The sequence below is a fragment of the Alexandromys fortis genome, unplaced genomic scaffold (assembly GCF_014885135.2).
Source record: "Alexandromys fortis isolate MF-2015 unplaced genomic scaffold, M_Fortis_MF-2015_v1.1 scaffold_132, whole genome shotgun sequence".
NCBI classification, from domain to species: Eukaryota; Metazoa; Chordata; class Mammalia; order Rodentia; family Cricetidae; genus Alexandromys; species Alexandromys fortis.
Genome location: NW_026068055.1, coordinates 1,101,575 through 1,117,210, shown reverse-complemented (window position 1 = coordinate 1,117,210; position 15,636 = coordinate 1,101,575). Strand labels below are relative to the sequence as shown.

Sequence of the window (15,636 nt, the reverse complement as noted above, 5' to 3'; positions counted from 1 at the left end):
CCAGTACCAACAGTCCTAGATTAAAGAAGTAAAGATAATAAGATAAATATTAAAAATAGAGCAAACAAAATAAGCCATGAAATGATGGTATATACACAGAGTGTCTGGGTTATATATATTATTGTGTTTTCTTTAAATTTTTTGACTGTTAAAGAGCTAACTACAGAGAGACATTTGATTGGGGGGCTACTAAGCTAAAGCAACCTAAAGGTATCTTGACTTCAAAATTTAAGTCTAAGGATATGTTCCATTCGAAAGGAGGTTCAACTTTTGTTTCCACAGAGAATGAAAACCTGTGGATTCCTTCAAGGCTAATGTTGTTTTGATGGAACAAGATCCCTCCCAAAGGTCTCCATTAGCCCTAAAAATACTAGGCCCAACAAACAGCAGAAAGTAGTTTGGAGAAAAGAACAGCTAAATTTTCAAAATGATTGTCTGGAAATGTTTGTTTTCAATTAAAGGGCAATATAATATAGAGATGTGTGTGTGTGTGTGTGTGTGTGTGTGTGTGTGTGTGTATGTGTGTGTATTTCTTCATGGTTCCTTCTTCACAGAAGAAACTGTCAGTTATTCTACAGGACAAAGATGAAAGCAACTAGTAAACTTTGCCAGTCAAAACAAACCTTCAAATTTCCTGTTTCAGCAAAAATTCTGCTGGATATTACCGGCCTGTAAGCTGAAAATGGATGTTCCAACATTACAGAAGAACTTCAGGTGTCTGTCCAGACAGCAAGATGTTTCTGTCTATTCTAGAGTCTTAGAAGTTGCCTACAATGCACACCTAGGTAATTTTATTTCCTTCTGGAGTATTTGATGGCGTTAAAGAGAGATAATTATAGTTACAGTTTTCCTTAGTTCTGATAAAAGATAAATTAGATATATTTTTTTATAATTACAATGAAATATTGTAACTAATTCTGCTTGATATCTGTTTTGTTCTATAAAATCTTACGGTGCTAAAGTTAAAACTTTCTTTTATATTTAAACAAAAAGGGGAGATGATATGGGATGTACTTCTGTATATGTATTGCTTTCTTGGATAATGAACAAAGCTGTTTCAGCCAATGGCTTAGCAGAGTAAAGTCAGGTCGAAAATCCAAATAAAGATACATAGAGAGAGTAGGGGGAGTCAGAGAGACACCATGTAGCAGCCAAAGAAAAAGGATGCTGGAACCTTACCAGTAGGCCACAACCTCATGGTAATACAGATATTAATAGAAATGGGTTAATTTAATATTAAGAGTTCGTTAATAAGAAGCCTGTGCTAATAGGCCAAACAGTTGTAATGAATATAGTTTCTGTGTGATTATTCAGGTCTGGGCAGCCAGGAAACAAATGAGCAGTCTCCGTTTACAATAACTTGGAATTAGTTATTCAATTTTACATGAGCTACCTTAATTCATTTTATTTACTGTTAATAACTTCTTTTAATTATGCTCATTCTCATATACATATGATCAAACTCTTTAATATGTACTTCCTCAAGGACTCTTCAAGTCCATATAGAGCAAACACAATAGTTATCCTAAAAGTTCACAGGATTCTTTAAATAGTATTAATGTTATTATACCTTGACCTTGAATGAGACATTTTTAAAATCTAATATATAGTACTATATATATATATATATTTCAATTACTCCAAGCAGTATTATACACACAAACATATACATATCACATTAGTCTCTGTGAACATATAAGTATTCATGATGCAGTTCAAACACCTTTTGTGAGACAGAATAATACAAATTATTATATACTGGGTGAGAAATCATGATTTACATGAAAAAGTAGTAATTGGAAAGAAATCTATCATTCTTATTCAACATTAAAAAATACAAGAGGCAAATCCAGGAAAATGAAAACCTTTTCAATGTCTTATTCAGTAGCAACAATTATGTCATTTTTAAAAAATGATTGTAGCATGAATTTTCAGTCAGGGGAAATGTCTCTAGTGGGACCAAGACACACACCATTTGAAGTAGTTATTATTCACTAACTCCAAACAAAAGGTCAACTCTACTTATTTATATTTCACATCTCCTTTGTTAATTATTAATCCTATAAATTAAGCTACTTTAATCCTTTCCTTATAAATATCCCTATTCTTTGCAAGTGCTGAGGACTAGGTCAGGCCATGTGTATGCTTAACACACAGACTGTCAGCAGGCAACACATTCCGGCTACTAATTTTTAACAATATAATAATGGCCTGTGATACTTGATTTGCAGTCACCTCTTACTTTCTTGTTTGTTGACTCTACCAAGCAACAAGAGAGCTGAAATGGTTAATACTCTCCTGCTGTACAAAACAGCCACTAATAACGTGGTTGAATAAAAGTGAGTAAAGGAATAATTAGGGAGGGATTTTATAAAATGCCTGTTCTACATATGTTGTAAATTTATATATCATTAGCTTACGTCTACAGGAATGAAAGAGCTCAGTGTTTTCCTGATGCAAGCACACTGTTTACATACCGGCCTTGAACATCATTCCAATCTCGCAGGAGTCTTTCGTTTTCCTTCTGCAGGTGCTCGTTTTTGGCTTGTTTTTCTGCAATGGTGTCTAAGCAGTAACGAATGAGTTCTCTAATGACTTCTGCTGAGTTTTGAACTTTGGCTAGGTTGAAGGAACCAAGTCTAAACTAAAAAGAACAAAAAGAAATAAAAGGAAAACGTTCAGTTTGGAATAGTGTTGAAACTGAACAATTAAACAGTTTTCAACATAGTTTCTTCTGAGGGGAATAAATGTTTAAAACAGAAAGTGTACTTACCATATACACTACAGTCAACATACAGCCCAAAACTGGGTCACTCCTTAGTTTCTTATTGTATTTATCATATGAATCAGCTAATAATAGCCAAAAAATAATATCTCTAACTTTGTATCAGAAAAGAAAGCAATACCTACTCTTGGATATGCCACACCATCCACTTATAAAAGCCTAAGTTTACGTTCCTCTGCTCAGAGTAAAGGAACATGCTACACATTATGATTTTTCACTCATGTACTACTAAAATAAAAGGATATATTTGTATATAACAATTGGAATAATTCATATATAAGGTGCTACTGAAGAAATATCTCGTATTGGTAATAGTTAAAAGTTAAATGGTTAAATACCCAGGTGATATTAAAAGAATTTTGAGAAACTGATAATCTAGAGAAACTACAAAGGAATTGCCTTCTTATGCAAAGATTATGACTTGCTAATAATAATACTACTAAATGAATACAACATAAAAGAATACAATACTTTCATAGAAAATAAGAATCTTACAACGATTTTAGAAAGTAACCAAAATAAAGCACTAAATGCAAGTGTTAGTTATGTTACTCAAATGAACACATGTACTAATTATCTATATATTTATATAAACATATATTGATATCATTAGCATCAAAAAGTCACTTGTTTGGGATTTATTCCCAATTTTTTGCTCCTAGATCATTACTTTCTAGTAGTTTATGTATTTAATGAAAATATTTCAAAAACGTTTCATTTCTCAGATTAAGAATTTTGAGACAAAAACATATCATACAATATAAAAATCAAACAAAATAATCTAACTAGAAGTTATTAACACAGAAATCCAGGCCTCTAACCTATATGGCAACTAACAACTTCAGTAACTTCCTTTAATTTATTATCATTTGGATATACAACACCAAAAGGTAAACTCTTCTACATAAGTGTCCTGATTTAAGTGTTCATATAGAACATATGGTTAGAAGACAGGTTAAAATCATGGACACAATGACAAAAAGGTTAAAATATGAATCTTAGATCCTGAATGACATCTATCCTCATCTAATAACTGAAGAAAAGCAGTGCTGTAATGGCTGCTTTTTAACTGTCAGTGCAACACAACCCAGAAGGACTGCGGAAGACAGTTTCAATGACTGTCTAGATCAGGTTGGCCTTAAGATATGCCTATGGCAATAATCATGAATAAGTTAATTATTGGGTAGTAAAAGAGTGGACCAGAGAGCACAGCACAGACGTATGCACTGTTTTCTACCAGTGCCTGTGGTTAGAGCTCAGCCAGTCTCTCCGGCGACTGTGGCTGTGGTGGTGCTCCACTACAGCAGGCTGTATCCTGAACTGTGAGCTGAAATTAACTCTCTGTCACACCAGAAAAAATGAAGCTAAAAGAAATATTTATAGATTTGAGATTATAAACATATTTTAGAGGATTAAGTATTACATTACTAACCACTATATATATATATATATCACTATTTTTAAGCCTAAACTGCTCATAATATTCACTAATCGTTTGTTTTATCACATCTTTTATGAGCTCTTAAAAAAACTAAAATAGTTTCAGATAAACAAAAGAATTTGCTTTATTTCAATAAGTATACCCATTGGAACTCATTTGCTTGAATTAAACAATTTAAGAGACATTAAACAAAAATGTACTTGAAAAGAGCAGAAATTCAGTTGGTCTAAAATATTTGAGACTGCTGTATCTGATTTAATTATTTATTTTAGGCTTTTAATCATATGATCAAGAGCATTTGAAATTTTTCATATAATAAAAGATGAGTCCATGTAACAAGGGTAAAGTTTAAAAAATTTAATGACACGAAGAATATATAAATTGGAAAAAAAATTGAACATGTACTTTTTGAAGCTTTTCTGAGTGTAAACAAACTGAATGTTAAAGGTCATCTTACAACATTACCTTGTGAGATTATATAAAGCAAGAGAACAATTAAGTTTACTTTAGTTGTAAACAACAGAAGACACTGTAAACAAAACACATATCCCCAAAGGTGCCGGCATCCTCTTTGTATTACAGCTGTCAGTGTGTTTTTAAGAAGAAAGGTTTTCATCATGGGAGACTTTTAAAATATCAAGTGTATAGAGAATGTGTGCACACTTTAGCTTGAATAAAACAATCCACAAAGTACTAATGCAGAAACAAAAACAAGGGGGCCCTATATATCATGTCTTTAAAAAAACAAAAAAGAAGAAGAAAAAATAATTCTAAATCAATGTTAGTCAAAATATCATTCAAATATTTTAAAAATATTTTAAAATTTATATCATATATGAATACAGTGTTTTTGACATTCATCTCTCATTCCTAACTTTTGCCAGATCGACCCCTAACACTCCTCTCAAATTCATGTTCTCTTTTTCAAATTAAAAATAACCTTAACTTATTGTTTAACTAATTATAATGTTTAAAATAAATGCGAAGTATTGTTTCTCCTTCAGAGTAAGCAATTTCTGGTTGTGGGTTACGTTATGCTTTGAAATGTATGAACATCAGTTATCCCCTACAGTAAAATGCAATAAAGGGCAAGTATCTGGACATGAAACCCAAAGACTGGACTTCTTGGACTACAGAGTGAATTCAACGCAGCTTGGACTAATTGAGTAAGACCCTATTTCAGTTATTTTTATTTCTTTTAGTTAACTTTGCCATTGCCTATTTCTGAATCATTCTGTCCCACAAATAATACAACACTATCAGAAAATTTATAAGAAGAAACATGAATAAACTCATCTATTCATTCTTATTATGCTGGTCATGTAAAAATGATTACATACTATACAGCAACTGTAAAATTCTCTACTTTGGAAACCAATGTTGACAACTATTTGTGTAGGAGTCCTGAGTAATCAAATGCAATCTCTGTGCTCTAAACATGGTACAGGCGTGTAACACTAGATATTCATGAACACTCTCAAAGAATTGCTTATTATGTGTACTAAACATGGTACAGGTGTGTAACACTGGAGATTCATGAACACTATCAAAGAATTGCTTATTATGTGTACTAAACACGGTACAGGTGTGTAACACTGAGATTCATGAACACTGTTAAAGGATTGCTCATTATTTTGTAAACAGTCTATAAAGGAACAAGAACCTAGTAACACAGCACTCATGCACACACACACACACACACACACCCTAACTATAAAAATTTGGCCCCTCCCAATTTGAACTTATAGTGCACTTCCATCAACCCTGCCATCCTCAAAAGAGGACTGAACTACTTTTACTTGAAGAAAGCACATAATTATTAGAAGTCATCACACAGATATCGCCCACATTTTAAATAAAGTATTTATGCTAGCATTATTACCACTCCATTATAAGTTATCATAGACTATTAAACTCAAAGCTGAGATCCTTAAAAATCATGAAAATGTTAAGTATCCCTAAGTCCCAAAATAAAATAGTTAAATATAAGATGGATTTTAAAAAGTTATTGGTATGCTTATTTTTTTGAATTTATTGCTAAGAAAGAACAGGGCTTAACAATTTTCAAACTATTGCTTATAAGTATTTCAAATACTTGGCATTAAAATACATAAAATAATGCTAAGAAAGAACTTTGTTTATTATATTTTGATCTGAGTATCTCTAGGAAACAAAGTTCTCATACCTGCTGCTATTTTGGAATTATTTCTGGCATCACTGACCAAGGATGCCACTATATCATAAACACAAGAAGTCATTAATCATTCATTAAAGCAGATTTTCAGGGCACACCAAAAACTAATACTGTTTATTCTGATGTCCAAGTTCACCTAGAGACAAATGAAAACAAATGTCCGGCCTGGAAATAATTTCAACAAACACCTTTCTTTGGACAAGGTTGAGAAAAATGGGTAAACAACAAAAAGTGACGATTTAATTAACTGAGTTTTCTTGCCAAAAGTATCTTGTTAAAGGTTAGCACTCAGATGCTCCCGCAAAAGGCACTTAACTAGCTTTTCTGCTGTAATTAGCAACTTTAGGACTAAGAGGGGGGAAAAAAGGAAAAAAAAAAAAAAAAAAAACAACAACAGCCAAACCCATTTCCAGTGCTGGCCAAGAGAATTAAAGTAGAAAGTGAAAGTCATTTAACAGGATGACACCCACGTTTACAAGGCTTTTTGTCACAAGTCCACAAACAGAATGCTAGACCTCAAGTTGAAATATCACTTCCTGGCAGCAAGAACCAAAGAATGGAGTACACAGACACACAGCAAAAGTCACTAAGTCACTGCCAGAGAAACAGAGAGATACACACAAGTACACAAATAATAGAGATGCAAATGAGAGACGGTGTTATTGAGAGGCAGGGCTGTGAGGAGGTGATAAGGCTTAACTCACTAGGTCTTCGTGGATAATCATAAAGGAAACTTGAGGGACCTCAATACAAATCGAGAGTTCCTACAGAGGGATTTAAATTCGCATAATGCAGTCATGCAAAGGGAAACAAAACAGAGAACATGGAATTTTTTAAGTAATTATAAAAATATTAATAAGCTGATTATTTCAAATTTTAATTTTAAAAGAGCACTCTTTTAAAAGTGAATTCATAGAAGGATATTCATATGAATACAATCACTACATTTCAGAACACGTGGAACAAAAGGAGGATTCTAAGAACTCCCAGAGAAACGAAACAGGTACACATGAAGGATCCGGACTATAATGACACTTGATTTCTGTTGCAAGGATGGAAAACAGAAACCAGTGAACTAATTTTCCCAGAATGAACAAGACATATTCTGACAAGAAGCAATTTGAGAATATTCTGAATCCTCACAAGGCAAGACACTTGTCTTAGTCTATTCAGGGTACAGATGCTTCAAACTAGCTAGCTTAAAAGCAATGGAAATGTATTGCTCATGATTCGAGGACGTCTAAGGTGAGAAAACAGACATTCAGTGTCTAGTCAAGAGCTTTTCCTCCCAGAAGATACCTGTGATGGTTAGAAGGCAGCTAACTTCTAAGGTCCCTCACACTGCTTTGTTAAGGGATTAATCCCATTCATGAGGACATAGTAATTTAGGCCTGGTTTAGAACTGCCATATTCATAATCAAAAATTAACATGTAAAATAAGACAAAAAATCCATTTAGATAATAGCAATATTAAGTCAAAACAACATGGAATTCAGTATAAAAGAAAAAAAAAACAAATCATCAAAATGATGGCTAGTTTGCATGTATCAACTAACCTCTTTTATCAACCACCTTTAGTTCCTTGTACTATTTTATGATAATAACTTTTATTGGAAGTTTAATAATTTAGGACTCAGCTTATATGATATTTCGGTGTCAGATTGATTTCTTTATGTGTTCCTTTAAAACACATAAAAGAAAAATGAATGAAGAGTTAAAAACTGTGCTGTTTCTGTAGAAGTGTACACGAGATCACATGTTAGGAGAATGAAGTTATATATGCCATTTCTTATGGGACTCACTGTGCACCGGATATTGTGTATCGAGTCACTGTGGACTGTACTGGTTATTGCTTAGTTCATTAGCAATCCTCTGCATTCGCTTCACTAGTGTGGAACTGGCTGGCACAATCTACATTTTCCTGAAACCAATCTCACTTGGCTTCAGTCTGGCAAAAGGAAAAATTCCAACCACTCTCTTAACAACGACCTCAACAACTCTTTCCAGTTTTAATCAATCTAAATGGCAGATGTCAGAGTTCTCTAAATGAGTAAATGGGCTGCTGGGGAAAGGGTAAAAATGGGCTGTCATATGATCAGCTTCTCTGGGACAAATCTTGTGGTGGTGATGAGCCTCTGTTTTGCTTCAGAAACTCCACCCTCCTCACCTCCTTTCCTCATTAGCAAAAAGACCTTTGCCTCCTAGTTTCCAGAGCACACATAATCCCCTCAAAGTTCTGACACGCATGCTATCTGCATTCTATTAATTAGAGACTGTCAGTATGCATTCCCTTTCCTATTAGATAACCATCACCACAGTCTAACCTCTCCATTTACAGCTCGTATGTCCCCCTTACCCGAGATCAGTGAACAGTGTTAGACCAGCCTGATTCTTTCAGGGCCAATTAGTGAGGATTAGAGTCCTCATGTTCTCTATGAATAATGTTAACTGAAAGACAGTCAATTCAGGGTTGTGGTGAGTTCCTATAGAGTTGGTTGGACAGAAGACTTTTCCCCCTATTCAATTTTTCTTTTAATATAAGAACATGAAAAGTTTGGCTATAAACAGAGGCAATAAGCTGAATTTATGCTTAAGAATGTAGCAAACATGTAACCAATGTAAATTCCGTCCCACCTTACTCCACAGGGTTCCATGCTAACCTGTGCCTCCAAAATATTCAGCCCCAGAGTACCCCACCATAATAGTTTCAAGGTAAAGTGAGGTTTCTACGGCCTTCATATCCGTGCTGCATATTCCAGGGAAAGGGGTGCTTCCTGCATTAGAAGAATAACCTTCCAGCTGAACTCTGTCTTCAGTCACTCAGATCTTCCACAGCACATCTCTCATGTGCTCACTCAGTATACACTCAGGATATGGTGTATGCTAGGCATCTTAAAACAGGAATTTTGTCCAGTCTGAAACAGGTAAACATGTTTTCCATGTTAATAACACATCATGTAGAGAGAGAGGAGGATCTTTAAATCAGTAATCATATGGAAGTATGAAAGACTGAGCAAATCCTGGGTAGTACTCAAGAGGCTGGCTTGCCCTTTCGGGAGAAACTGTCATGGGGCAGACACTGAAGACTGTAAAAGCTAGTTACAGACGGGACTAAAGAGCACAGGATCACACTATGCAGAAAGAGCAGATACAAAGACCCAGGGTGACCAAGCCCTGGCACATCTGAACCTGTTCATACAGTATGGATGTGAAATAAAAAGCGACAGGATAAGAAGAAACAAATGAAGATCAGGACTTGAAAGCCAACCAGCATTTCTGCAGCATTTGCAAACTCTTGTATAATTTCATTGTCAACATTTATATTTGCATTTTTGCATATATTTGTATGTTTGCATTTAAAAAAAAAACCCTTATCTCTACTACTACTCCTTTCTTTTCCCATCCCTGCAACTTTCTCCTATTATTCAAGTACATCAGGAACCCTTAATGTTTTAAGCCAGAGCACACGCCCCAGTTTTTATGCATGGTCTTGGCTTCGGTGACACCTCACTGGCCTGGTTTCTGTCCTCTACTGCTTATCAGTGTCCTTTGCAGACTCCTATTTTTAGACCGGTTCTTTAATGGCTGCTTGTATTCTTGTTCTCAACTCCTCTTCTTTTTCCCTCTTCTCTCTGAGTGATCTTAAGCACTCTCAAGGTTTTTCCCACTGGCAGCATGCTGAGAACTGCCAAGACTGTTTCATGAGGTTAGAATTCTCAGCTTTGGACCCTCATACTAAGCTGTCTTTGGTTATGACCAGGAACATACATAAATTAATATCAAAAACTAAACTTCCCATTACTTCACAAACCTGCTTTACCCCTAGGACTCAATCAAATTCTCTTCCCTACTAGGAACCGAAGTTAGTCTATAATCTAATCCTTGCTTCTGTTTTCGTTTCCCCCATCTTTTCAATTAAAAATTTTTGTCAATTCTACATTAAATACTTAAGGTTTCTCTGTTTCCCTCGATCTCAATGGCCTCTCTTAAGGGCTAGTTTTATTACATGCCCTTTGGGTGATGTGACAGCCTTCCAACTACACTTCATGCCCCTGTCAGTCCTTTGTTTCCATCTCCGCTTTTACCACGTGGTCTCTAAAACTTCTAATCTGATTGTTAATCCTAGTTTAAGAGTCTAATGCCTCTTTCCTGCCCAAACAGTGAGGCTTTCATGGCTGGTGCCTGCTTATCTTTCATGCTTGATCTCTTACAACACCCCACCTCCCAAATCCACAATCCACTTTTCTAAAATATCTGTAGCCATCGTCACCACTACATGTATTCATAACTTTTCTCACTCTCCTGTATAGGATAAATCCGCCTATTAAACACTTATTCATATGATAGTTCTGATCCTTCTACAGTTATTTTTATGCTGAGATTCTGATGTGTCTCAATATAAAGAAAAGCTGTCTGTAGGGACAGCTCCACTACAGCAGTATAAAATGCTGTTCATTATGTTTTCCAGTGCTCTCCATACAGTGAGACATGATCAATATCCTTTTTGAACCAAAAATCAATGCCTAAAGGTTTTCAACAAAAATACTGATAATTTGCTGCTTTACTAATCAATAGACCTAAAAGTGATGTAACCAATTTTCCTTCCTCAGATTAGTAAATAGATAAAAATTAAGGTCCACGCTTTTTTAAACAAGGCATTTCTGAGGCAGACATGTTTTCATCTTTATTTCAGTGTCCAATTTATTCTGCAGGCACCATTTTTGTGCATCAGAGTGTTTGTCCATGTTCTCTACACATTTGCAAAGACTCTTTCAGAATAAGAGGACACCAATCAACTTACACTAAACACAAATACTTGCAGATTTAGCATATAACCCCAAACCTGATTTTTGTTTTTTGTTTTTGAAACAGTCTTAGAAAAAAGGCTGGGATAGTTCGCTAGGGTAAAGCTGTTATTATTATAAGCTTGTTATATTTGCTATTTCAAATAAAATTAAAAATATTAAATCAGAGTTTGAATGAGATTTGTTTAGAGCAAGATTAAATTGCCAATTTATTAATCTTGATATCAAGGATCCCTTTGGAATATTTTATGTGCCTAATGTTGCTTTAAAAATCACTTATAAAGGTATGTATCTCTATAAATTAGACCAAGTAAGGAAGGTGCCATATAAAACTAAAATATCCATTAACAGTGGGCTCCACACAACTCAATCTTCTGTCTTGGGAAATTTCAGAGAAAACTTCTGTAGCTTCCATACTGCACTATGTGTCAATCACCTTGCTTTCTTCTTCCTCTTCTTACATGAAGTAATTTATTAGCAGAAAAAATAATCTGAGATTATAATAACAATCCTGTTCACAGAGAGCAACCACGACAACCTGTTCTTGCATGTGCTGTTAGAGAAGATGGGGACAACATGCTCAGTCACCGGATCTTCATTATAGCATGAGGTCTGATGGTTCATGTCCTAGGGCTTTGGTCCTGTTTGCTCCTGTGTTCCAGAGTTTGATAAGTAGAGGACTATTCACCTAGCAGCTTACACATATAGGCCACATCCTCAGCAACCAACATAACTGTGCACGGGGAGGACTCATATTGGTCAGCCTTTACCATCATCCTGCCAGTTAGTCCTTGCCAGAAAAAGCTATGATACGGACAAAGGTATCATTGAAAGATGCAAAGATGTGGAGGGGATCAAGTACATTCTTTCCTTCAGCCACTCAAGGTCCAAGGCCAATGACTTCTTATTTAAACTTCCCTTTGCCAGGTGCCAGACCCCACCACAGGAAAGTGCTGCTGGGTTTGCTTATTTTTTCTCTCTTCTTTTTCTTTTGTTTTATAATTAGAAAGCTCCATGAAAGATGCCTAAGTTCTACATCAATGTACCTTTAACAGAAGAATACATTTATTGGTCAAAATTTGATGAATTATAGTCATCAGGTCTTTAAAATGATTAAGAGATTATAATTAAGACTAAAAAACTAACAAAGAGCTATGGTGATACCATTAGTTCAATTTCAATTAGCAACATTTATGAATTAGCAATATTTATATATTTGTGAAATTCACTAATATTTAATTTATAAAACATACATATATATATAAAACATACATCCATGGCCTACAATATTAGTAAGTACAGAAAACTATTACGAACCATGACTATTATACAGCTACACTAAATTTTCAAATTTCAAAAGCTCAAGTATAAAGTAGCCAGACAAAATATTAAAATATTGCAACACTAAAATCAGTTTTTGCAGTGAAATAATGTCCCTACTGTATGAAATACCAAGTGTTGTGTGGTAACTATGTAAATAAGTCATTTTACATGGAACAGCTTCTCGCTGTTAGCAAATATTAAAACCAGAAACTCGGCTTCAGTGATCCAAAAGAAATCAACTGTTTTGGCATGCTATCATTTTGCCTCTCTGAACTGTGTTTTTATGAAGCAATGTCAAATGAGAACACCCATTACCAAAACACTGCTCAGATAATACAGCAGCCATTGTATTTTGGCAACACAGTGATCACAGTTCATTCCGTGAGTAGCTGGAGATGAACTGTGAACCTTAAATGAGGGAGGGAGTAGAGGCAGGCTGGCATCTGAAAACACGACATCAATAAGACTACTCATGTCACAGGTGAAGGCAGATCCACGGAAAAACACTGTTAGGAGCAACATAAATGTCTGGTAAATTTTACTGTTTTGCATCACTCAAAAGTAGTGTCAAAAGCTTGACATCACTACTAGACGTGTAATGCAATCAGGAAGAAACACTCATCCTCTTCCATAGGAATTCAAACAAGGATGAATGCGAGCTCTGATAAATGCAGATGTTTCTTACACACTCTTATCTTTTAAGGTCATTCTGGAGATATCTTTTTAATTATACAAACAAAGGTGATCAATATGATATTATGCTCTAAGAGAACATCGTGACCAAGTATGGGCATGTGAACCAACACTGAGAGAACACAGGAAGAACAGTAGTTCGAAGGCAGTGGAGACTCCATAGCTAGTTTGAAGCCTGTGTTAGCTTACATGAAACCCTATATAAAAAATATCTAATTGATTAAAAAATAAAAACTATTTTGATATAGAATACCTGCAAAGCTACCTAAAAAGGAAATACCAAAAACAAGGCCCCTACTCTTATGTAATAACACTCAATTCAACATGTAAAGTGATGTATAAAGAAATATCATTTTATGAGAATTATATAACATAAAGGAGTGCTAATTAATGTAGAATCAACTACTCTTAACAAGTAAACTAACAGAGATACACACATTTTGGTGATAGCAACAGCATAAAATATGTGTCAAGATATATGCAATAGTCAGAAGATTGCCAATATCAAGACTGTACTTCAGCCTTATAAAGTTTATAGATAGATACTAAGGAGACTTCATTTCCTGATCATTTTCAATAGAAAAAAGTGAAAAGGCTTCTATGTATATTTGTTTATTATAAATGCAGATGGTACATTCATAAGAACAAAATGCACGAATGCCTTAACAACATTTAAGACAGTATCAAAACAAGTAAACTGTGGATGAAAAGCAGAAAACAAGTTCCCTTAGACACCTGTGTCACAGCAATGACCTACCACTGAGCAGGAACCAGTCCAGAAACATCTGATCCTGTGATATACCTCATAAAAAGAAGATCACTACATAAATTTGCTCATAATTTAATAGAGGAAGGAAGAATGATGATGTAAAAATTTCCATTGTTATTTATTCAGTGAGTAAGCGGAGGTACCACCCAGTCTTGGATTAACTATCCTTTCTTCTCATTGTCAAAAGCATTCTATGACACTTTGTAGCATTAGTAGCTACTCTGTTTACATTCAAAAACAGTTTTCCTAGGATACTGGCTAAAAAAGGTATATTGTTAACAATCCAAAATGACATATCTAAAAAACAAAAACAAGGCCTTAAAACAATGCCTTGCTCAAACACTAAAAGGAAAATGTAAGTAAACAGGTGCACTGCAGTTGTTCTTGGAAATTTTTAGTTTAATAATTGCTTTTACATTTCATGTTAATTAAATCATAAGTATTAAAAACTAAAGAAGAAATTCTATTAATCATGTGCACTTAATTCACCAATAACCAAGTCTGTCACTCTCAAATACTATAAAAAATAGCATTTGTCAGAGGTCCATTCAGAAAAGAAGTGAATGCATACTGATTAATACACAAGAACAAATAAAATGCCTATCGGTATTTTACAGAGAGTGTACTACTAATGCAAGTTTTTTTTTTTAATTTCAGTGCACTCAAGAAGACAGATCATGCAACACAGTAAGAAAGTAGAAAGTCACAATCCCTACACTTCCCCCAAAGGATGAAGCACTGGTAACTACATTATTAAAGAGTTTTCACCACCATTCATCAGAGCACGCCGAAAGATTATCCTTTGCAAATCAAAATTGACTTGGCAAGATTTTTAATAGTTCTAGAGAATTAATGTACACTTAGTTCTCTGTGGGCTTTTGATATATCACAACGAATTCTTAGTATCAGCAAGAGAACTGTCCAGCACCCCATAGAAGATACTAAAAGACAGAAGTTCAATTCCTTGGATCAAATGCTGCAGAATTTATATCCTAACACAGGCACATTTTCCTATATAGTATAAACTCTCTTTCACTTAACAGTACTTAATATAATGAAAGTGTTATTTGCTGTATTATGTGCAGGAATATATATTTAGGGAACAATGGCAAGGAAACAACACACCTGTATTTTTTAATCATATCTGTATATCTAAACAGTTATACTTGATCTGCAATTAGTTGAACCTGTAAATTAAAAACATGTATGTACCTAAGGCCCACTGTACATTAACTAATATATGTCAATGCAAAAGCACAATCAATAATATTCAACCATTTTTACTTTGTTTCTAGTATATATTAAGAATTGTGCTAGCTGCCCAGAAGGGAGGTATAAAGAAAGCATACTGTCATTACAGTCTGCCAGCAGACACTGAAATACAGCAAAGCAAAAAGATTCAAAAGAGAGAATGGTGCTGAGCCAGGGATTACCATGTCAAGCATCTGTGAGCCAGGTCAACAACATGAATGGCAAAGCAGAGAGAGAACATCCCCGCCCACAGAGGCAGCCATAAGGTAGTGGTGGAGAAGTTCTGCCATGCAGAGCTGTGGTACTGTATATACTAATGCTTAATTTTCAACAGCCTAAAAATCTAGATGATATTCAGTACAAACTTCTAATTTA

General features: G+C 34.6%; 1 protein-coding gene across 1 annotated transcript in view; it reads right to left on the bottom strand.

Annotated features, from left to right (window-relative positions):
• Positions 1–15,636, bottom strand: part of Xrcc4 (X-ray repair cross complementing 4) — a 208,004-nt gene that overhangs the window by 137,391 nt on the left and 54,977 nt on the right. The window contains exon 4 of the mRNA XM_050119855.1: positions 2,478–2,644. Coding sequence (XP_049975812.1) covers positions 2,478–2,644 — 167 coding nt within the window. The remainder of the gene's footprint in view (positions 1–2,477; positions 2,645–15,636) is intronic.